The 23,603-nt window shown below is 45.0% G+C and overlaps 2 protein-coding genes across 4 annotated transcripts in view; one reads left to right on the top strand and one right to left on the bottom strand.

Moving 5' to 3' along the window:
• The window catches only part of micos13 (mitochondrial contact site and cristae organizing system subunit 13), a 10,490-nt gene extending 7,854 nt beyond the window's left edge, over positions 1-2,636 (bottom strand). The window contains exon 1 of one of the 2 annotated variants that reach the window (XM_068016164.1): positions 2,572-2,636. In XM_068016164.1, the coding sequence (XP_067872265.1) occupies positions 2,572-2,624 (53 nt within the window). In that variant the 5' untranslated portion in view covers positions 2,625-2,636. Of the gene's footprint in view, positions 1-2,340; positions 2,445-2,571 lie in introns of those variants that run through there. The other variant, XM_068016165.1, reaches the window with a different exon arrangement.
• hsd11b1la (hydroxysteroid (11-beta) dehydrogenase 1-like a) lies at positions 2,025-23,603 on the top strand. 2 transcript variants are annotated; one of them, XM_068016160.1, is made up of 8 exons: positions 2,025-2,119; positions 4,135-4,540; positions 7,315-7,445; positions 10,297-10,408; positions 11,013-11,104; positions 13,297-13,390; positions 14,652-14,817; positions 22,949-23,603. In XM_068016160.1, exons 3-8 carry the CDS (start codon positions 7,374-7,376, stop codon positions 23,151-23,153), a joined length of 741 nt encoding a protein of 246 aa, XP_067872261.1. In that variant the 5' UTR covers positions 2,025-2,119; positions 4,135-4,540; positions 7,315-7,373; the 3' UTR covers positions 23,154-23,603. The 2 variants fall into 2 exon arrangements, with proteins under 2 accessions (XP_067872261.1, XP_067872259.1); XM_068016158.1 differs by lacking the exons at positions 2,025-2,119; positions 4,135-4,540 and adding an exon at positions 4,551-5,019.

Below are 23,603 nucleotides of genomic sequence, written 5' to 3'. Positions count from 1 at the left end.
GAGTCAGCCTAGATTTATGTACTCAAGTCTCTGGAGTGGGACTCGTACCAAAATTGAGAGACTCAGAGGCAAAAGCACTAACCACTGAGCCACAGCTTACATTACATGGAGTGCACTTGTCAGCACCTTCCTGTACAAAGACAGATAGCTAGCTTGTATTACTGTTTAATCAAGCTTGCAGGCTTGCCACCCATTAACAAGCAGTGTGATGCTGTCAACTTATGTTCTGGTGTCTGCCTTAACTCAATAACTTTTGAAGTGCACTTGCTGTCAACATAGGCAGGTACCGCAGCCAAGATGAATACAGAATCCTACAAACAGAGGAATAAATTAACCAGTTAATGTCTTTTTGTCCTGGTGTTGGATGGCCAGGCTACTGAGAGAACTCCCCTGCTCTCATGTGAACACTGTTGGTGCGATATTTTACATCCACCTGACAAGGCTGTTAAAGAGCCTCAGTTTAATGCCTCAGCTGAGGGATAACAACGTTGAACACCCTTGACACTGCATAGAATGGAGATCTCAGATCATCAGCTCAAGTTACAGAATGAGATTTGAACCCAGTCTTCTGACTTAGCAATGCCAGTCAAATCAAGCTGACTCCTCCGGAGGTTGTTTTAACCCTTCAGCAGATTCAGGTCTCTATCCAAAATATTAACCTGTCTTTCTCAGATATTAACTGGCCTGCTGCGTATTTCTTTTTTGTCTCTAAATGGAGATCGTCACCTGTCCTGCTGTTCAATCTTAAATTCCAGTCCCGATACTTCCACGCTAGTACTAGAGGGTAAAGGCCAGCTCGGGTCTGCAAATGAAACCCGACCCGAGCCAGACCAAACCACATCCGACCCGAGCCCAACCCAAATCCTTTCATTTTTTCCCGCGCCCAACCCAACCATCAGTTAACCTAGCTTCCGTTTTTCACTTATATGCACAAGCTTAAAAAAACTGTAACGAACCAATCTTTCAAGTCCAAAAAGTACATTAACATTGGAGCCATGTACCGGAGGCGGTGATAGAGCGTGTCCGACCTGACCCAAGCTCGAATGCCGGACCCGGAAGAGCGACCTGACCCAAATCTGACATGTCGTCGGGTCCAGGTCGGGGAGTCAGGCTCTACTAGAGGGATGCTTGCACCCTCCCAGCTCCCAATGCACAAATCTCACATATCCAGCAAGAACCACAACATAATCTACAACAACTTGCATTTATATAGGATCTTCAACATAAAAAAAAACATCCCAAGGCGCTTCAGAGGGGTGCAAGGAAAACAGGCACTGAACTAATGCGGGAGAGATCAGACGTGACAAGTTTTTCGTAGGAGAGGTTGATGGAGATGAAAGGGAAAGAATCTTAGAGTAGCACTTACATAACTAAAGGCATGGCCACCAAGGGTAGAGTGAAAGTTGGAGATAGGAAGGAGGAGAGATATGCAAGGTCAGAATTGGAGACAGAGAAAGTCCCAGATGGTAGTATAGCTCTAAGTTAGATTAAAAATGGACAAGGCCAGAAGCAGACTTAAGGTCATGGATAAGAAATTTAAATATGACACCTTGTGGGAGGAGCTAATGAAGGTCAGTCATAACAGGTATAATGGGCACACAGGACTTCACAAGGCACAGGATACATCCATTCTAAATATGTTTACATAGGAATATCAATGCTCACTGCCTGAGAACATGAAATGTACATAGAGAGAAAACAACTTGCACTTATACAACACCTTTCACAGCCTCAGAGCATCCCAAAGCACTTCACAGCCACCATGTAATTTTTGAGGTGTTGTAAAGTAGAAAAAGCAGCAGCCAATTTGCACACAGCAAGCTCCTGCAAACAGAAAAGTGATAACCAAATAATCTGTTTTTAAACTATGTTGATTGAGAGATAAATATTGGCCAGGACACTGGGGATAACTCCCCTGCTCTCTATGAAATAGTGACCGTGGGATCTTTTACATCCACTTGAGGGCGCAGACAGGGTCTTGGTCTAACACCTGATCTGAAAGACGGCACCTCTGACAGTGCAGCACTCCCTTAGCCCTGCATTGGGAGGGTCAGCCTTGCTTTTCTTTTTGTGCTCAAGTCTCTGCAGCGAGACTCGAACCCACAACCTTCTGACAGAGGTGAAAATAATAAGCAGATTGTGGTTGAAAAATCGCCCCCGGTGTCGATGATGTTTAACACGGGGGAAGAGGGAAAGGCTCTACTAGGCCCCGCACTTGTTGCTATGGACAGCCTGAGGCCCAAGGTAGCGCTGACCTGGGGAGAGAGGCTGGAGCTAAAACACCCGGCACCCAGGCCCCCGCCACCTGGCCTGCCCTCCCGCTCCGGCTCCGCCACTTACTTCACCACCGCAAACAACCGGAACGCCATGAGCGACAGCTGCAGCACCGGCGACCCTTCACCCCCACGACCTTTCACCTCCCGCGCCTACGTCACTCAAAAAGCGACGCGATCGCATTTCATTTCAAAACGAAAAAAAGGAGGATCTGTTTCATTTCATCAGCACCCACCGCGCCAGATTAACACCTATAATATCTATTCCCCTGAACCCAAACCGCGGTAAAGGTCGAACCTTCCGTCCTTCAGCTTGCTGCGGACGCCGCCATCTTTAATACTGGCAACCATTTGTCGCACGGGTCATGTGCGCATGCGCCAGTCTGTCTCTCTCCCACCCCCCCTCCTTTGACCAACAGAGAGGTTTGTGCCAGGCGTTATATAAAAGCACGCCTCTCTTCAATTTCCATCTTTCATCCGGGTTGTTAATAAATATGGTGAAAAGATGAGCCCCATTACGTATCCTTGGGGTCTGCCACTTATCATATCCGCCAATCAATGAACAAGCCCACAATCCATATTGTCTGGTTGCAAAATTGGGTTTTGGAGCACCCATCATTTTGGCACTACCGGTCTCGTTTTCATATAAATATGGCATCCCCACCACGTGCGCAAAGAGTGGTAGAAATTTGGAAGTCTCTTCCACAATCGGCATTTGATGCTAGGCCAATTGTTCATTTTAATTCTGAGATTGATAGATTTTTGTTAACCAAAGGCGTTAAGAGATATGAGGCAAAGTCGGGTATATGGAGTCAGGTCGCAGATCAGCCAAGACCTCATTGAATGGTGTACATGCTTGAGGGGCTAAATGACCTCCTATTGTTTCTATGTTCCCCATTTGATGAGACCCACAAATCAATTGCTGGGTTGGCCAGGAGTAGAGGATTTTCACAGTGAGTATGAGATGAGAGGTCACTGTATGTGAAGTCCTCACTCCCCCAGCATGCATTGGGGGGGGGTGGGCTTGTATGGAGGGTGGCAGTGCTGTCCTGTTTATCCGTTTCATGGAGGTTTTCAGAGATGCTGCTGATAGTGTGCATTGTATCATTCCAGCTTTACAACGGCTGCTCCAGATTATTGCCATGCAGTCTTCAATGGAGTGGGGCCTAGCATGATAGACTGGCCATTTCTCATAGCTGCTTCATTCAGCTGCTGCTATAAACCAGGGCAGTAGGTGCTGTGTTGGTCCTTCGCATGCAGATAGGCACAAGACTGTTGCTAAGTTCACTTTTAGTTTCTTGACAATTGCTTGACATTTCAAAGAGTACAATATACTCTGAATATGCAAGTTACAAAATCCTGTGAGAATCATCATAAAGCCTTTACAATGGCAGTAACCAGCTCTCGATGAGGTGCAGGACAACACTCTGATGTTGAAGAGTGGAACAGATTCCATGCATAATCAAAATCTTGCAGTGTTTGGTGAGACAACAAATAATTCCCACGCAGCATTGGCCTTCTTACACCAGCATGTCTGGATCCCCTCAAAATATGTGATTGGCTGACAGGTTCAGCTGCATCTACAATCTGGTCAATTTTCAGTGCTGACCTTGGCACCAGCAGAATCATCAAGGCCACTCTGTGGAGTGTTGGCACTGTGTGTTGAACTCAGGGAAGTGTTGGTGTGTTGTTGAACTCAGGGAAGTGTTGGCGCAGTATGTTGCCTGAACTTGGGGAAGTGTTGGCACTGGGCATCAATTCCAGTATGAGTGCCAGTACACCACATGCCACAATTCAGTAAGAGTACATCATACAGTGTTTCACTCACAAATCTTAAACTAATTCTACTTTTGATCAACAGATTCCATGCATACTACCACTAAATCACCGTGCATCAAAGAGGCGTAAAAGTGACAGAATAACAAAATGAAGCCAGTCAAACTCACTTAACTCTTCTTAATCTTCTTAATCATTCTGTTACCATGGTTAGATGGTCCTCTTAAGCTCTATAGTTATATTGCCCTCACAAATTTTTTGGCTCATTTTATTACTATGAATACAAGTGTCCTGATTAAGATCTTCCAGACCATCGAAGACATTGATGAGTTACATCAGTTCCTTTATCTGAGAAGACATCCTTTGTGATATTCCAGAAAGCCAGTTGGTGAAGGATAGTACTGGAGCCAATCTTTACTCAGTCCAATACTTATTTACAGAGTGAAACATTACAAGCATACACTTCCTAACTCAACCACCCCACAGTTTCAGTAAGTGTCTCTTTATATGTGCTGCAGTGAAACCCCAATTAATGCCCTTCACCTGCATATTTTGAAAAACAATTGATATACAATCAACACCCTTGCCTTAGGCCTGCTTGCACAATGCATCCCACGCTCATCAAAAAGCTATTTTAACTCAACTCTTGGACCTGCGGAAATGCTCGTTTTCACAGACATGACCCACAGACACATCTACCTTTAGTCTTGGAATGCTGCAATTCCGATATCAAAGTAGACAGTTAATCTTTACAGTCTTCTCAAGGGCAATTAGGCATAGCCAATGAATGCTGACATTATCAAGTACGGCCACATCCTATGAATGAGTACAAAATAAAAGTCTCTTGTTCAGAATTTTTAAGTAGAATTTGATGACGCAGAAATGGCAGGGTTCCTAAAGTCTTTCATTCTTATTTTAACAATTTCTGCTGGACTTTTGGCAATATTCTGGAGAGATACTTTTGATTCTGGTAAGGGCTTTTAAGATTCTTCATGCAACTTATTTTACAATTTGAGCTTCTCTTTAGGAAAATTATTTTGAAGTCCATAATGAGATTTACTTCTATCTGGTTGCTTTGAGCTTCCCTGATTTTAATTGCTCTGCCATTGCTGGCTGTGCTTTAGCTGCCAAGGCCCTAAGCTGTGGAATTCCCTGCCTAAACCTCTCCTACTCTCTACCTCACTTTCCTCCTTTAAGACACATCATAAAACCTAGCTCTTTGACCAAGCTTTTGATCATCTGCCCCAATATCTCCGCATTTGGCTCGGTGTCATATTTTGTTTTTGGAAATGGTGGCAAAGTGGTAATATCACTGAGATAGTAATCCAGAGGCCCAGGCTCTGCCCTGGGGACACGGATTCAAACCCCACCATGGCAGCTGGTGGAATTTAAATTCAACAAATAAATAAAATCCTTTAATTAATAAAAAAGATCTTGGGCGAAGGGGCAGCCAATGCCACCAGGGGACCCCTCTGTGGCCCATGAAGCACCAATCAAGGAGGACACCCTCCAGGAATCCACTGGGAGGCCACCGGGGTTTACCTGATGGTCCCCACGTGGCAGCGGCTCCTCCCGACGCTGGTAAAATGCCAGCAGGGTTGGGAGGTGGCCCTTAATTGGGAAATTTATTGCCTCAATTGGCTGCCTGGTGGGCGGATGTGCCGCTGAGGTTCCAGCCGCTGGCAATATGTCATGGCAACGGGAAGACATCTGGCTCCCCTTCCAATGCCTTCCCCGTCATATTACCAGCCCTCCTGCCTCCCAACCTGTCTCCAAAGGGCTGGGATAATTCAGCCCCCTGTTTAAAAAGCTCCTTTTCCATTGAGCTAGTGAGAGGCATGTACCTCCCTTATTTTTGTTAATTTTATCCAACATTCTTTTCCTGTCACATTTAATTGCTGTTCCATCGTGTGAATCTGAGAACCACAAGCTTTCTTTGATTCTGTATTCTTCTGCACTGACCTTATGACTTACTAATGTAAAAAGAAGTTTTCCACTACAACATTCACCATGTCCTTCAACCATCACTAACATGCCTCCAATTCGCTTATCTAGTCAGGGAAGACTTGCATTTATATAGCACCGTGCATAACCTTAGGATGCCCCAAAGCACTTTAAAGCCAATGAATTACTTTTAAATTGGAGTCACTGCTTATTTTATTTAGAGATACAGCACTGAAACAAGTCCATCAGCCCACTGAGTCTGTGCCGACCAACAACCACCCATTTATACTAACCCTACAGGGGCCCCATATTCCCTACCACCTACCTACACTAGGGGCAATTTACAATGGCCAATTTACCTAACAACCTGCAAGTCTTTGGCAGTGGGAGGAAACCGGAGCACCCGGCAGAAACCCACACGGTCACAGGGAGAACTTGCAAACTCCGCACAGGCAGTACCCAGAATCAAACCCGGGTCCCTGGAGCTATGAGGCTGCGGTGCTAACCACTGCGCCACTGTGCCACCCTTGTTGTTAAAACCTAAGTTTTGGTCATCTGTCTTAATATCTCTTTGTGTGGCTCAGTATCAATTTTTGTTTCATTATTGCTCCTCTGAAGTGCCTTGGGGCATTTTACCACATTAAAGGCACTATATTAATGCAACTTACTGTTGTAATGTAGGAAACACGGCAACCAATTGGTGCACAGCATGATCCCACAAATGGCAAAGAAACTTATTTACCCAGAGAGTAGTAAGAATATGGAACTCGCTACCACAGGGAGTGGTCGAGGTAAATAGTATAGATGCATTTAAGTGGAGGCTAGAGAAGCAGAGGAGGGAGAAGGGAGTATGCTAGTAGGGTTAGAAGAGGAAGGATGGGAGAGGCTTGAGTGGAGCATAATTTCTAGCATGAGCTAGTTAGGCCTACTGGCCTCTTTCCATACTGTACCTTCTCAGTAATTATATGCAAATGACAAGGGGGGAGGAAATGGGCAGGAGGGAAAGAAACGGTCACTTGTCAGTGGAGTTTATACACAGCGAATGTCTGTGCGTACGTGTCAGTGGGCAAGGGGCATTTGGAGCTATTGTTCAAAACAAGCCTTGCTATCTTCATTATCTAATCACTCAGTTAGAATACAGCTTTTGGCTCAATGATCTCATACTGATTGTGCATACACTTTTGTCCCTAACCTTGTAAACGCTCCCTGAGTTGTAATCCTATACGCTGAGAGCAGAACGTGCAACTTTGTTGTTTCCTCAACTGAAGTCGAAAATAAAAATAACCCTACATGTTTTGTGAACTATTTTATTTTTGAACAGAGTTACTGTCTGGTTCCCATGTCCTACTGACTGGTGCTAGTAAAGGAATAGGTGAGCAGATGGCGTATCACTATGCCAGGTTCGGTGCTGAACTTGTAATAACTGCACGGAATGAAGCTCAGCTGAAACAAGTAAGAAAGATAAGACTAAAGTGAATAAGAACATAAGAAATCAGAGCAGAGCAGCCATACAATCCCTCCAGCCTGCTCCACCATTCAATAAGATCATGGCTGATCCCTGCCTCAACTCCATTTCCTGTCCACTCCCCATATCCCTTGATTCCCTGAGAGACCAAAAATCTATTGATCTCTGTCTTGAATATACTCAACGACTGAGCATCCACAGCTCCCTGGGGTAGAGAATTTCAAAGACTCTCAACCCTCTGAGTGAAGAAATTTCTCCTCCACTCAGTCCTCAATGGCTGACCCCTTATCCTGAGGCTATGACCCCGAGTTCCAGACTCTCCAGCCAGGGGGAAACAGCCTTTCAGCATCTACCTTGTCAATCCCTCTAAGAATTTTATACGTTTCAATGTGATCATGTCTCATCCTTCTAAACTCCAGAGAATATAGACACATTCAACTCAATGTCTTCTCCTAGGACCATCCTCTCATCCCAGGAATCAATCCAGTGAAACCTTGTCGCAGCCCCTTTGAGGCACATCTATCCTTCCTTGGGTAAAGAGACCAAAATTTGCAATTAAGCAAACAAGCCTGACACTTCAGTGCAGTACTGAGCGAGTGCTGCACTGGCAGAGGTGCATTCTTTTGGATGAGATGTTGAACTCAAGCCCCACCTCCTTGCTCAGGTGGATGCAAAAAATCCCCGACACTATTTTGAAATGGAACAGGGGAGTTATCCCTGGTGTCCTGGCCAATATTTGTCCCTCAATCAACATCCCACAAAAACAGATTATCTGGCCATTATCGCATTGCTGTTGTGGGAGCTTGCTGTGCACATACAGGCTGCTGCATTTCCTACATTACCACAGTGACTACACTTCAAAAAGTACTTCATTGGCTATAAAGCGCTTTGAGACGTCCAGTGATCGTGAAAGATGCAATATAAATTTTAAAAATTATGTAGCGCATTTCACGATCTCAGGACAGCTCAGAGCACTTCATAGCCATAGAAATACTTTGTTATGAAGTAGGGAAATATAGAAAGCAACCAATTTGTGCACAACAAGGACCCATGAACAACAATGAGATAAAAGATCTATTCTTACACCCAGGAAATAACAAAAGCAGCTTACATTTATATAGCACCTTTAACATAGTAAAACGTCCCAAGGCATTTCACATGAGTGTTATCAAAGAAAGTTTGGCACAAAGCCTTATAAGGAAACATTAGGAGAGCTGACCAAAAACTTGGTCAACGACCTAGTTTTTAAGGGGTGCCTTAAAGCAGGAGAGGGAGGTGAAGGGGGATAGGTTTAGGGAGGAAACTCCAAAGTTCAGGGCCTAGACAGCTGAAGGCAAGGTCACCAATGGTGGATCTATTAAAATTGGGGATACACTAGGGGCCAGAATTTAAATAGTGCAGAGCCTTGGAGGGATTTGAAAACAAGGAAGAGAATTTTAATATTGAGGCACTGCCAGACCGGGAATTTATGTAGTCAATGAGCACGAGTGAATGGGAATTGGTGCAAGTTAGGACGTGGGAAGCAGAGTTTTGGAAGAGTTCAAGTTTGTGGAGAGTGGAATATGGGAGGCCAGTCAGGAGAGCATTGGAATAATCGAGTCTAGAGGTAATAAAGGTATGGTTGAGGGTTTCGGCAGCAGTTGAGTTGAGGCAGGGGCGGAGTCAGGTGATATTATGAAGGTGGAAGTGGGGGGTCTTGGTGATATAGCAGGTATGTGATCAGAAGCTCATCTTGGAATCGGATAGTCATAGAGTCATAGAGAGATACAGCACTAAAACAGGCCCTTCGGCCCACCGAGTCTGTGCTGACCATCAACCACCCATTTATACCAATCCTATATTAATCCCATATAATATATATATAATACCATATTCCCGATCAATTGTTCTCTGGAATGCTGGATTAGCCTCTCCTCCTGATAACATTACCGTGCTATCTCTGTGTCAAGACAGTTGTAGGGGTGGGTGGGTGGGCATATCTTGGGCTTTTGAGCATTGAAAGGTGACAGTAAACTGTGTAGAGAAACTACATCCGTATCACTTATCATTCACACAACTAAGTACATAAGAACAGGAGTAGGCCATTCAGCCCCTCGAGTCAGTTCTATCAATCAATTAGATCAGGGCTGATCTGCACCTTAACTCTATTTACCCACCTAGGTTTCATAACCCTTAATGTCCTTACCAAATATTTACATCCCTCCCCAATTTTCTTTCCGTTGACGTCAAAGAAAATAGAATTAAGCAGAAATGTAAAATTGGCTTCCGACTTACTATCACCCAATCTACACTATCCCACAGAGTACAAATCTACTCCTTAGAGTTGAACAGGGTCTCACAATATATTGAATTCTATCCTATTTGTTTCTCTTTTCTCCCCCTCCAATTTTTTATATAATCTCTTCTGCAGGCCCTGAATTATTCTGGAAGTTCCATAGAGACTGGTTGCACCACCCCCCCAACCCCCACCATGCCCCTGGTATTTTGTGCAAGCTTCATGTCTAATCCGAGACTATGAGCATGGAATAATTGAACCATGTGGGGCATCACAGTAAACCTTGATCATGTCTTCACTCGAAACCCACACCCACTTATCTTCTAGAACTACTCTCTTGACTGTGATTAAGAGCAGGAACTATAGCTGATTTCCCCCCACACCCACCCTGCTCCTTACCTAGCCCCGTAGTGCTGAGGTCAATAGTGGTCCTCTACCTGTGGCTGTGATTGGGACTAGCTCATTCAGTAAAGTCTGGGACTTTCATGGTTTGTTTTGGCTCCGTTGCTTGCCAGCTCTTCATTGTTTTAAATATTAACCATATTACACTTTTATTTTGAAAGGTTGAGGAGAAGTGTGTGGAACTGGGTGCAAAGAAAGTCTTTTCATTTCCTGCGGACATGGCAGTTCCAAAGAATCCAGAGCTGGTTGTGCAGTTTGCCCTGGAGAAGCTGGGTAAATGATTTACACTTCAATCAGAAAAAGGGCTGGGGGGGAGGAGCAGATGAGGAGACATTGTTACAATCTGGATAGGCACTGCCAGAAAGGGTGGCGGAGGCAGACTCATTAGTAACTTTCAAAAGGAATTGGATAAAAACTTGAAAGTTAAAAAAAAATCGCAGGGCTACTGAGAAAGAGCAAGGGGAGACTAATTGGATAGTTCTTTCAAAGAGCTAGCATAGGTACGATGGACCAAATGGCCTCCTTCTGTGCTGTATCATTCTATGTTTCTTCGTGTCTAAATTCCTTACACTGCTGGTAAAACATTTCTTGATATCTTGATTTTAAAATACATTTCTAGCATTGTCACTAGGATTTCCAGTAATGTGTAATGGCCATGCAAACTGTAAAATCACGTCCAGGGCTACAGTTAATATTTGAGGGTAGAATTTATTATCAGCGTGACTTACACTGGAATATGTTACAATGAGCTTTGAATTCAGCAAGGGGCGAGTAAGTGTGTGTAAATGTGTTTGGGGCTTAGGAGGAGATAGTTCAGTGGGACAATGACCATGGCAGAATGGGCTGTGTTTTTTTACTCGTTCTATGTTTCTCCCAGGTTCTTTGGACTATTTAGTTTTGAATCACATTGGATACGATCCTTTCCAGATGTGGAGTAGAAATGCTGAGTACACCAGTTGGCTGATGCAAGTAAGCTTTAAGTTCAGTTAAAAATAACTTTTTTTTTCTGTAAATGTGTTTTGGCTGAAATGCAAAAAGCAACATCATGCAAAATTGAGCGTGGCAAAGATACAGCATCTGATAGACCAGTATTCCTCAATTACATTTCCTCAAGTACTGCAACCCCAAGCAGTGCCTTGCTTGAGTACCAACTGAGTAACATTCGCGCCACACAGGTGCTGGGCAATGACCATCTCAAACAAGATAGAATCTAACCATCTCCCCTTGATGTTCAATGGCATTACCATCCTGAATCGCCCACTATCAACATCCTGGGGGTGACCATTGACCAGAAACTGAACTGGACCAGCCACATAAATACTGTGCCTACAAGAACAGGTCAGAGGCTGGGAATTCTGCAGCGAGTAACTCACCTGCTTGTCCACCATCTACAAGGCGCAAGTCAGAAGTGTAATGGAATACTCCCCACTTGTCTGGATGGGTGCAGCTCCAACAACACTCAAGAAGCTCAACAGCATCCAGGACAAAGCAGCCTGCTTGATTGGCACCCCATACACCACGTTCAACATTCACTCCCTCCACCACCGACACACAGTGGCAGCAGTGTGTACCATCTACAAGATGCACTGCAGCAACTCACCAAGGCTCCTTCGACAGAACCTTCCAAACCCACAACATCTACCATCTAGAAGGACAAGGGCAGCAGATCCATTGGAATACCACCACCTACAAGTTCCCCTCCAAGTCACACACCATCCTGACTTGGAACTATATCGCCGTTCCTTCACTGTCGCTGAGTCAAAATCCTGGATCTCCCTTCCTAACAGCACTGTGGGTGTACCTATACCCCAAGGACTACAGCAGTTCAAGAAAGAAGTTCACCACCACCTTCTCAAGGGCAATTAGGGATGGGCAATAAATGCTGACTTAGCCAGCGACGCCCACATCCCACGAACGAATAATAAATAAAAATTCAGGAAAACTGCAGGAGCTTACACCTTGATGGAATCTGGTCCTATCACTTTTATACAGCCTTTGTGCAATGGATTCTGAAGTAGCCCAAGTTTCTAGCAATATTCCCTTATCTTCTGTCACTGAAAGCCAGGAAAGGAGATGAAAGCGTGCAGTCCAATTCTGACAGCATCCTAAGGTTGGGTAGGTCATGAATGGAAACTTGGTGATACACGATGCAGCAGGTTTTCCAAAGGCCACCAGTTAATAAATGGTGGGCCTCAGGTGTCCTCAGAGCAGTATTATCAATACCACTGTGATTGGCAATGACTCCTTTATGACATTTAGGGAGTTTTGAAAGTAAATTGGGTGCTACCTTGCTTGAGTGGTACAGAGAAAGAAAGAACTTGCATTTATATAGCACCATTCATGACCTCAGGTTGTCCCAAAGCACTTTACAGCTAATGAAGTACTTTTGTAGCATAGTCACTGTTGTAATGTAGGAAACACGGCAGCCAAATCAAGAAAAGACGTTGTAATGAGTTCTGAATTCAGCACAGGGAGGGTGCAGAGTGCACAGCAAGATCCCACTAACAGCAATATGGTAATGACCAGAGAATCTGTTTCTTAGGTGTTGGTTGAGGGACAAATATTGGCCAGCACACTGGGGAGAACTCTTCGAATAGTGCCATGGAATTCTTTACATCCACCTGGGAGGGCAGGGAGGGACCTCAATTTAATGTCTCATATGAAAGACAGCATCTCCAACAGTGCAGCACTCCCTCAGTATTACAGGCTGGAGTGTCAGCATGAATTATGTGCTCAAATCCCTGGAGTGAGACTTGAACCCAAAGATTTCTGATGGAAAAAGGCAACAGGGCTACCTACTGAGCTAGAGCTAGAGCTGACACCATTATCATTGTCCTGAACTATGAGTTCCATCATAAAAAAAGTGCATTTTAATTTTTGAAGCACTGTGTGCCACCTAAAAAAGATCAATTGGTTAATGGCACATTTTTACAGTGTCGCAAGAATTTATGTTTTCTGATCTGTATTGCATAAATCTTGAAGAAGGGTCACTGACCCGAAACGTTAACTCTGCTTCTCTTTCCACAGATGCTGCCAGACCTGCTGAGTGATTCCAGCATTTCTTGTTTTTGTTTCAGATTTCCAGCATCCGCAGTATTTTGCTTTTATTATATTGCATAAATCTTTCTTCTGAACACATTATTCTTTCTAAAACATTTCAGGTGAACTTCCTCAGCTATGTCCAGCTGACAGCTGCTGCACTCCCCGCTTTAATCAAAAGCAATGGATCAATTGTTGTCGTCTCCTCCCTTTGTGGTAAGATTTTGGCTGGAATTCTGTTCCCATGGCTGCCTGCATTGCTTTATCTTCCCAGTGCTTGTTCCCTCTTCACCTGAAGCTCTCTTGCTTATCCGGCCTGCCAATTCCTAGTGGGGTGTTGAATGAAGTCAGAAAGCTCTTGGGTTTATTCCCACAGTGCACTGAGTTAGTTAATCTCAGTAACGGTGAAGGGCGACAATAGACCTCACTGCCATTGTACTAGGGAGAAGGGAAGCCATTGACCAGGGTTCCTACTCTTGATCGCTGTTGGTGGAAAGTGCATGTGAGTGGCTATATGGCAAGGATCAAGCACAGCTTTGATGCCTACTGCCACCCCACCCTCATTCCATGGCCAAATAACTAGCCAGTACATCATCGAATATCATAATATAATATAATACAAGCTGGGTCTCCTTTTTTTCTTGAAAAGTAGAAGGCTGAGGGGTGATCTAATAGAGGTCTTTAAAATTATGAAAGGTTTTGACAGCATGGGTACAGAGATAATGTTTCCACTTGTGGGGAAGGGCATAACTAGAAACCATCAATATAAGAGGTCACCAAGAAATCCAATAGGGAATTCAGAAGAAACTTCTTTACCCAAAGCGTGGTGAGAATGTGGAACTGGCTACCACAGGGAGTGTTTGAAACAAATGGTATTGATGCATTTAAAGGGAAGCTAGACAAGCATATGAGGGAGAAGGGAATAGAGGGTTATGATGATAGGTTTAGATGAGGAAAGATGGGAGGAGAATGGCATGTTTCTGTGCTAGCTATCCTATGTAATGGGGGAGGCAGTGGTGCAGTGGTAATGTCACTGAACTAGTAATCCAGAGACCTAGGCTACTGCTCTGGGGTCATGGGTTCAAATCCCACCATAGCACATGGTGAAATTTGAATTCAATTAATCTGGGAATTAAAAAGCTAGTCTAATGGTGAAGCCATCGTCAATTGTTGTAAAAACTCATCTGGTTCACTAATGTCCTTTAGAGAAGGAAATCTGCTGGTCTGGCCTAAAATGTGACTCCAGATCCACAGCAATATGGTTGACTCTGAAATGGCCTAGCAAGCCACTCAGTTCAAGGGCAATAAATGATGGCCTAGCCAGCAACTCCCATGAACAAATAAAAAAAATCTAGATTAACATGTAAAACATGGCAGCTTGGCTGGAGGACAGCAGGCAGCCAAGTTGCCATGACCCCACAGGGTGACTGAAAATTGGAATATGTAACCAAATTAACATTTTATTTTCACCTAACAGGTAAGATTGCCATCCCATATGCAGCTTCATACTCAGCTTCAAAGTTTGCTCTGGATGGGTTCTTCAGCTCTCTGCGTCATGAGCTCACAATGCAGGGGAGGGATGTATCAGTCACACTGTGCATTATTGGAATGATTGACACCGAATCAACCATGGAGAAAATCAAGTAGGTCTATTGGGTGTGAAAAGGCACACAAAGCAAAGTTGCTCAATTCGGTACAGAATGTATCACAAATTACAAAGTTTTACAGCACAGAAATAGGCCACTCGGCCCAACTTGTCCCTGCTAGTGTTTATGCTCTACTCAACCATCCTCCCACCCCTCTTCATCTAGTCCTATCAACATATCCTTTCTCCCTCATGTATTTATCTATTTCCCCTCAATGCATCTATATTTTTTGCCTCAACTGCTCCCTGTGGTAGCGAGTTCCACATTGGCCAAAGGGCCTGTTTCTGTGCTGTATAACTCTATGACATATTCTAACCACTTTCTGGGCAAAGGAGTTTCTCCTGAATTACCTATTGTATTTAATACATTTTATATCTTATATTTATGCCTCCTAGTTCTGGTGTCGCCTGTAAGAGGAAATATCTTCTTTATATCTACCCTAACAAAAACTTTCAGAATCTTCAAGACTTCTCTCAGGTCACTCCTTAGTCTTTTCTTTTCTAGAGAAAAAAGCCCTATCCTGTTCAATCCTTCCTGATAGGCATAACCTCTCAGTCTGGTATCATTTTCATAAATCTTTTTCTCCATTGCTTTGATATACTTCTTATAATTTCCAGACCAGAATTGTTCACACAATGTGGCGTTGAACCGCAAATTACTAACACTAATATTGTAATTTCTGGGTTTTCGTCCATCTAATCCTCATTTTGAACTTTACCTTTCAGGAGTGGTAATTATTTGGGTTATACCCCAAAGTGAGAAACCCTTTCAACGTAGCCCATTGCCTATAGGTAGTCTAAGACCTGGAGTTAATTTTCAGTGTTTAGCACAGTTCTGGAGCAGTCTCAATGTGTTGATGACTTTCCTAATGCTACAATATATCAATGATACTGAAGCAATGTATTGTACGGGGTAATCCCGAAAATCAGCACTTCTTCTGCACAATAAACACCATGCTGCACACAAGCTACTCCCATCCCTCTTCATCTAACCCCATCAGCTTAACCTTCTATTCCTTTCTCCCTCATGTGTTTATTTAGCTTCCCCTTGAATGTATCTATGCCATTTGCCTCAACCGCTCCTTACAGTAATAAGTAACCCGGAACATAGGAAATAGGAGCAGGAGCGGGAGTAGGCCATTCGACCCCTTGAGCCTGCTCCGTCATTCAACTAGATCATGTGGCGCAGTGGCGCAGTGACGAGCACTGCAGCCTCACAGCTCCAGTGACCCAGGTTCGATTCTGGGTACTGCCTGCGTGGAGTTTGCAAGTTCTCCCTGTGACCGCGTGGGTTTCCGCTGTGTGCTCTGGTTTCCTCCCACAGCCAAAGACTTGCAGGTTGACTTGTAAATTGCCCCTAGTGTAGGTAGGTGGTTGGAGAATTGTGGGGAGGTGGTAGGGAATATGGGGTTAATGTAGGATTAGTATAAAATGGGTGGTTGATGGTCGGCACAGACTCGGTGGGCCGAAGGGCCTGTTTCAGCGCTGTATCTCTAAATAAATGCTGATCTTCTACCTCAACGCCATTTAATATCTAGAAATCTATCGATCTCTGTCTTGAATATACTCAATGACTGAGCCTCCACGGCCCTCTGGGCTAGAGAATTACAACGATTCACCACCCTCTGAGTGAAGAAATTCTCCCTTATCTTTGTCCTAAAGAGGTGGTTTTAGTAGCAGTTGGACCTGACGACTCACGCAGCTTTCACCAGTGGCTCCAAGTTGCCTTGATTGGCATGCTAAACCTAGTGAGAGCAATCTAGGAGTAATGGTCAAACACTTGGTGAATGCAAGACCTGGAGAAACTGGCCCCCATTGTCAATGTTGAGTTGACAAGCAGGAATATTAATAGTACATGTGAAAATGACAGAGCAGTTGGTCCATCAAGCCTGCCCCACATTGATGATGGTTGGATCATCATAACTAGACACTTTCTACTCTACAGCCATGTAATCACCTGGGAGAGACAAAAAACACAGGATCAATAAGGAAAAAAATACTCTGGAAAATTCCTCTGCAACTCACACAGGCAATCGAAACCAGGCAAGAGATGACATGAACCAAGTGTTAACTGTAAAACCACTTCCCTTCCACATGAATTACATGAAGTGACAATATCGCACATGTTATTTATACCCCATAGAGCTTCCTGGTGAAGATTTGCTGCCGGAAGTGCAGGTCACAGATAATGTCACTCAACACTGTGATCCAACACACACTCCCCTCCAACAAAGTTTCACTTCAAAGATTTTACCTTGTAGAATTGATCCTAATATTTGCACAACTGTTTTCCTGCCACTGAATGAATGTGCTGAAGATGCAATTAATCTTTTTTTAATTCCTCCTGAAATGCCTTGTTATTTGATTTTTTTTTTACTGTCCTGCCTCCACAATGAGTTTGTGGTATTTGCTTAAGATAAGGGGCTGGATTTTCAATCAAGGGTCGGGAACCAGTAAAGAGGGCTGGTTCGGGAGGGTTTAAACTAGTTTGGCAGGGGGATGGGAACCGGAGCTACGGATCAGTGGATGGGGTAGCTGTTGAACAGGCAGATACCGAGTGCAGAGAGTCTGTGAGGAAGGTTAGACAGTTGACAAGGCAAAGTTGCAGCCAGTATGATGGGTTGAAGTGTGTCTATTTTAACGCAAGAAGTGTCAGGCATAAGGGTGATGAACTTAGGGCATGGATCAGTACTTGGAGCTACCATGTTGTGGCCATTACGGAGACTTGGATATCACAGGGGCAGGGATGGATGTTGGATGTTCCGGGGTTTAGATGTTTCAAAAGGAATAGGGAGGGAGGTAAAAGAGGTGGGGGAGTGGCATTGTTAATCAGGGATAGTATCACAGCTGCAGAAAGGGAGGTCGTCAAGGAGGGTTTGTCTACTGAGTCATTATGGGTGGAAGTCAGAAACAGGAAAGGAGCAGTCACTTTCTTGGGAGTTTTCTATAGACCCCCCAATAGCAACAGAGACATGGAGGAACAGATTGGGAGGCAGATTTTGGAAAGGTGCAGAAGTAACAGGATTGTTGTCATGGGTGACTTCAACTTCCCTAATATCGATTGGAACCTCCTTAGTGCAAATAGTTTGGATGGAGCAGATTTTGTCAGGTGTGTCCAGGAAGGTTTCCTGACTCAATATGTAGATAGGCCGACTAGAGGGGAGGCTATGTTGGATTTGGTGCTTGGCAACGAACCAGGCCAGGTGGCAGATCTCTCGGTGGGAGAGCATTTCGGTGATAGTGATCACAACTCCCTGACCTTTACTGTAGTCATGGAGAGGGACAGGAGCAGACGGGATGGGAAAATATTTAATTGGGGGAGGGGGAATTACAAAGCTATTAGGCAGGAACTGGGGAGCATAAATTGGGAACAGATGTTCTCAGGGAAATGCACGACAGATATGTGGAGGTTGTTTAGGGAGCACTTGCTGCGACTGCTGGATAGGTTTGTCCCGATGAGGCAGGGAAGGGATGGTAGGGTGAAGGAACCTTGGATGACAAGAGATGTGGAACAGCTAGTCAAGAGGAAGAAGGAAGCTTACTTAAGGTTGAGGAAGCAAGGATCAGACAGGGCTCTAGAGGGTTACAAGGTAGCCAGGAAGGAACTGAAGAATGGACTTAGGAGAGCTAGAAGGGGACATGAAAAAGTTTTGGCGGGTAGGATTAAGGAAAATCCCAAGGCGTTCTACACTTATGTGAGGAACAAGAGGATGGCCAGAGTGAGGGTAGGGCCGATCAGGGATAGTGGAGGGAACTTGTGCCTGGAGTCGGAGGAGGTAGGGGAGGTCCTAAATGAATACTTTGCTTCAGTATTCACTAGTGAGAGGGACCTGGTCGTTTGTGAGGACAGCGTGGAACAGGCTGATATGCTCGAACAGGTTGAGGTTAAGAGGGAGGATGTGCTGGAAATTTTGAATGATATGAGGACAGATAAGTCCCCGGGGCCAGATGGGATATACCCAAGGATATTACGGGAAGCGAGGGAAGAGATTGCTGCGCCTTTGGCGATGATCTTTGCGTCTTCACTGTCCACTGTAGTACTGGATGATTGGAGGGTGGCAAATGTTGTTCCCTTGTTCAAGAAAGGGAGTAGGGATAACCCTGGGAATTATAGACCAGTCAGTCTTATGTCGGTAGTGGGCAAATTATTGGAGAGGATTCTGAGAGACAGGATTTATGATTATTTGGAAAAGCATGGTTTGATTAGAGACAGTCAGCATGGCTTTGTGAGGGGCAGGTCATGCCTCACAAGCCTTATTGAATTCTTTGAAGATGTGACAAAACACATTGATGAAGGAAGAGCAGTGGATGTGGTGTATATGGATTTTAGCAAGGCGTTTGATAAGGTTCCCCATGGTAGGCTCATTCAGAAAGTAAGGAGGCATGGGATTCAGGGAAAGTTGGCCGTCTGGATACAAAATTATCTGGCCCATAGAAGTCAGAGGGTGGTAGTAGATGGAAAGTATTCAGCATGGAGCTCGGTGACCAGTGGTGTTCCACAAGGATCTGTTCTGGGACCTCTGCTCTTTGTGATTTTTATAAATGACTTGGATGAGGAAGTGGAAGGCTGGGTTAGCAAGTTTGCTGATGACACGAAGGTTGCTGGAGTTGTGGATACTGTGGAAGGCTGTTGTAGGTTGCAACGGGACATTGACAGGATGCAGAGCTGGGCTGAGAAGTGGCAGATGGAGTTCAACCTGGAAAAGTGTGAAGTGATTCATTTTGGAAGGTCGAATTTGAATGCGGAATACAGGCTTAAAGACAGGATTCTTGGTAGTGTGGAGGAACAGAGGGATCTTGGAGTCCATGTCCATAGATCGCTCAAAGTTGCCACCCAAGTTGATAGGGTTGTTAAGAAGGTGTTTGGTGTGTTGGCTTTCATTAACAGGGGGATTGAGTTTAAGAGCCGCGAGGTTATGCTGCAGCTCTATAAGGCCCTGGTTCGACCACACTTGGAATATTGTGTTCAGTTCTGGTCGTCTCATTATAGGAAGGATGTGGAAGCTTTAGAGAGGGTGCAGAGGAGATTTACCAGGATGCTGCATGGACTGGAGGGCATGTCCTACGAAGAAAGATTGAGGGAGCTAGGGCTTTTCTCATTGGAGCGAAGAAGGATGAGAGGTGACTTGATAGAGGGGTACAAGATGATGAGAGGCATAGATAGAGTGGATAGTCAGAGACTTTTTCCCAAGGTGGAAAGGGCTATCACCAGGGGGCATAATTTTAAGGTGATTGGAGGAAGGTTTCGGGGAGATGTCAGAGGTAGGTTCTTTACACAGAGAGTGGTGGGTGCGTGGAATGCGCTGCCAGCGGTGGTAGTAGAAGCAGATAAATTAGGGGCATTTAAGTGATTCTTGGATAGGTCCATGGATGATAGTAGAATGAAGGGTAGGTAGTTAGTTTGATCTTAGAGTAGGTTAAAGGTTCGGCACAAGATCGTGAGCCGAAGGGCCTGTACTGTGCTGTACTGTTCTATGTTCCGGGTCCCGACACCACATTCTTCTTCTTAGGCAGTCCCTCGGGAACGAGGATGACTTTCTTCCACTCCAGGGTTGTGAGTCCTTAGGTGACTGAATAGTCCAATTCTGGATCCACACACTCTTCCACAGCTGGGGCAGGAGGTGTTTGGTGAGGCAAGTGAATGTGATGCTCGAATTTCCGATTGCTCTTTCTGCTGTTTGCACTTGGTCGCTGCCTGGGCAGGTCGACGTTGTTCACACTGGCTGGCACCTTTGCAGATGCTTCTTCTCCATTTTGGGTGGTCTCGGGTAAGAGGTTCCCACGAATCAGTGGAGATGTCACATTTTTTCAGGGAGGCTTTAAGGACATCCTTGTAGTGTTTCCTCTGCCCTCCTGGTCGCCTCTTACCGTGACGGAGCTTGGAGTAAAAAGCTTGTTTTGGGAGTCTTGTGTCAGGCCTGCGGACGATGTGGCCTGCCCAGCATAACTGACTAGCCATGACCAGTGTCTCGATACTGGGGGTGTTGGCCTGACAGAGGACACTGATATTGGAGCGTCTGTCCTGCCACTGAATTTGCAGGATCTAATGGAGGCACCACTGGTGATATCTCACCAGGGCTTTGAGATGTCTGCTGTACAGTCTCCATGTTTCCGATGCATACAGGAGGGCAGGTAACACTGCGGCCCTGTAGACCATGAGCTTGGTGCCAGGTTTGAGGTTTTTGTCGTCAAACACTCTTTTCCTCAGACGACCAAAGGCTGCGCTGGTGCACTGGAGGCCGTGCTTTAGGCATGCCCACGAAGATTTTCAAACCTACAGCCAGGGAGCGAGCTCGCTGTCCAATCAGGGATGGTGGGTGGGCTCCCAACACTGGAGGGCCAATGGGAGGCCCTCCAGCACTCAGTGATTGGCAGCCCAACCAGCCGAAGTAGGAGCTGTCGTTCTGAAGACGAGACCGTGAGGGATAAGCGAAGGTAAGTTTATTTTGATGTTTTAAAAAGACACAGCTGCCTGGCCAGGATCCTGGAAGAACAGCCCTCCCCGGGGATGTGGCCCAGCGGCCATTATAGGTCTGGGGGAGTTGGGTCCCTTGTTGGCAACCCCCTGCCCTGAGTCCACCATATTGGCCTGAACAACATGGGCTGCCTGCATCACTGACTGGCAATTCCAGAAATTTCAGTCAGCGTGGGAAAGGGGACTTAATAGGCCCCGTAATTAATGATAATTGGTCTCCATTGGCTGCCCACCGCCTCCCAGCGGGGAACCGATCCACCCCCAAGCCGTCCTCATTAAAAAAGGCTCGGGGGCGGATTTCCCGCCACAGAGGCCGATGGCACCAAATTACGCGCTCACCCACCTCCAGTGCGGACCCTGAACTGTTTTAAAATTCCAGCCCATGAGTCATTTTTTTTATTTCTTTGTTTTAATATTCCTCCCTCCCCAGAATCTTTGTTCTCACATTATTTGCACGATTATAAATGATTTTTTTGCCTTTGCAGCCATAGTGGATTTATATGTACAAACATATGAAAATATCGGACAGGAAAAGAGGAACTGGTCCATCTAGCCTGTCCTATAGAGTTGTGTTACCTCAAGCATCATGAGATAGACCAGGGTTGTCCAACCTTTTCGTGTGGTGGGGGGGCCATATTACAATTTTGGTCTTATGGGGGGGCCGGTGAGATAATTTCAGAAAGATAAAGGCATTAAAAATATATCTTGCTATTAATCAAAACAACAACAAAGGTGCATTTTCGCGAAGACTAATTTACTTTCTGGTCACTATGTTGGACACTGATTTAGTGAGATACCTGGCATTTTTTTGCTTGCACAAATAGTCAATGTTTGCCTGCACACTTGTAGTAATGCGGAGTATTCTGGATAGATGTCATTCTGTCAGGAGTGATCTTGGTCACTCCCTCTCTGTCCCCCCTCTCTCTGTGTTCCCCTTTCTGTCTCTCTCTGACAGTTGCAGAGAGAGGGAACACTCAGCAGATCCCAGCAGCTGGCCAGGCCAGCATTTATTGCCCATCCCTAATTGCCCTTGAGAAGGTGGTGGTCAGCTGCCTTCTTGAACCGCTGCAATCCATGTGGGTGTAGATTAGGAAGGGAGTTCCAGGATTTGACCCAGCAACAGTGAAGGAACGGCGATATAGTTCCAAGTCAGGATGGTGTGTGACTTGGAGGGGAACTTGCAGGTGGTGGTGTTCCCATGCATTTGCTGCCCTTGTCCTTCTAGTTGGTAGAGGTCGTGGGTTTGGAAGATGCTGTCGAAGGAGCCTTGGTGTGTTGCTGCAGTGCATCTTGTAGATGGTACACACTGCTGTCACTGTGCGTTGGTGGTGTTTCATTGACCTGAAACATTAAACCTGTTTCTGTCTCCCAATGCTGCCTGACCTGTTGCATATTTCCAGCATTTTCAGCTTACTCGACCCTTACTTAGCTTATAAACATGACGCTGGACCTGCCCAAACTATCTAATTGAAATAATTTGTCAATGAGAAAATAATCTAGTTCTTTCATTATTTAAAAGACAATTTTGCACAGGTTAATAATCCAGCAAGAGAACCTGATGCCAATTGCCTTAATGTTACTAAATATTTATTTGCCTAATAATTTTAACATAATTCATTTTGCATTGGTTATTTCCTTCTACGTGTGCATTTAGAGCAGTGGATATTGGAACAATTGCCGCTTACCCAGCCTCTGAATCTGCACTGGCCATCATCAAAGGAGGAGCTGTGAGAGCCCAAGAAATCTATTACCCATGGTGGACAGCTATACTTGTGAGCACCCGGGACTGGTTTGCTGAAACGAGGGACAAGATGATTCGCAGTTCCTTCCAGGAGAAAAGCAAAGAACTCAAAGACTAATCTCTAGCAGTTGCATGTTTCTGGGATGATGCAAAATCTACTACATAGAATTAGACAGGAGTCACAACACAGAAACAGGTCTTCTTACCCAACCAGTCCACATTGGCAATTACTCGCCATGTGAGCAAATAAGTTCGAATCATCTTTTCAGTAGTTTGAATTACTTTTCCCATTGTTTGAATCACAAAGGGGATGATTTGTAGATTTTTTTAAATGCAGAGTGGTTGTTAGGACTTGGAATGTCCCACCAGAGACTGAAGCAGAATCCAAATTAGTCCTTAAGGAGAAATGGGAAAATATCTGGAAAAAAAAGATACACTTTAAGAGACAGGCGTGTGGGGGAAAGCGCCTAAGTGGGTCGGTCGGTCTTCTCTAGAGCCAATACACGTACACAGGGTCGAATGTTGTCTCCTGTGTTGAAAAATTCTATAAAATTAACTTTACGTCTGA

The sequence above is a fragment of the Heterodontus francisci genome, chromosome 36 (genome assembly GCF_036365525.1).
Source record: "Heterodontus francisci isolate sHetFra1 chromosome 36, sHetFra1.hap1, whole genome shotgun sequence".
Lineage (NCBI taxonomy): Eukaryota > Metazoa > Chordata > Chondrichthyes > Heterodontiformes > Heterodontidae > Heterodontus > Heterodontus francisci.
Note: the sequence above shows the minus strand (reverse complement) of the source record. Positions and strands in the feature narration are given on the sequence as shown.

Coding starts and splice junctions, on each gene's coding strand:
- hsd11b1la (XM_068016158.1), top strand. CDS start 4,932: ATGGCAGGGTTCCTAAAGTCTTTCATTCTTATTTTAACAATTTCTGCT. Junction 7,446..10,296: donor ATGAAGCTCAGCTGAAACAA/GTAAGAAAGATA, acceptor TTATTTTGAAAG/GTTGAGGAGAAGTGTGTGGA. Junction 14,818..22,948: donor TCAACCATGGAGAAAATCAA/GTAGGTCTATTG, acceptor GTGTGCATTTAG/AGCAGTGGATATTGGAACAA.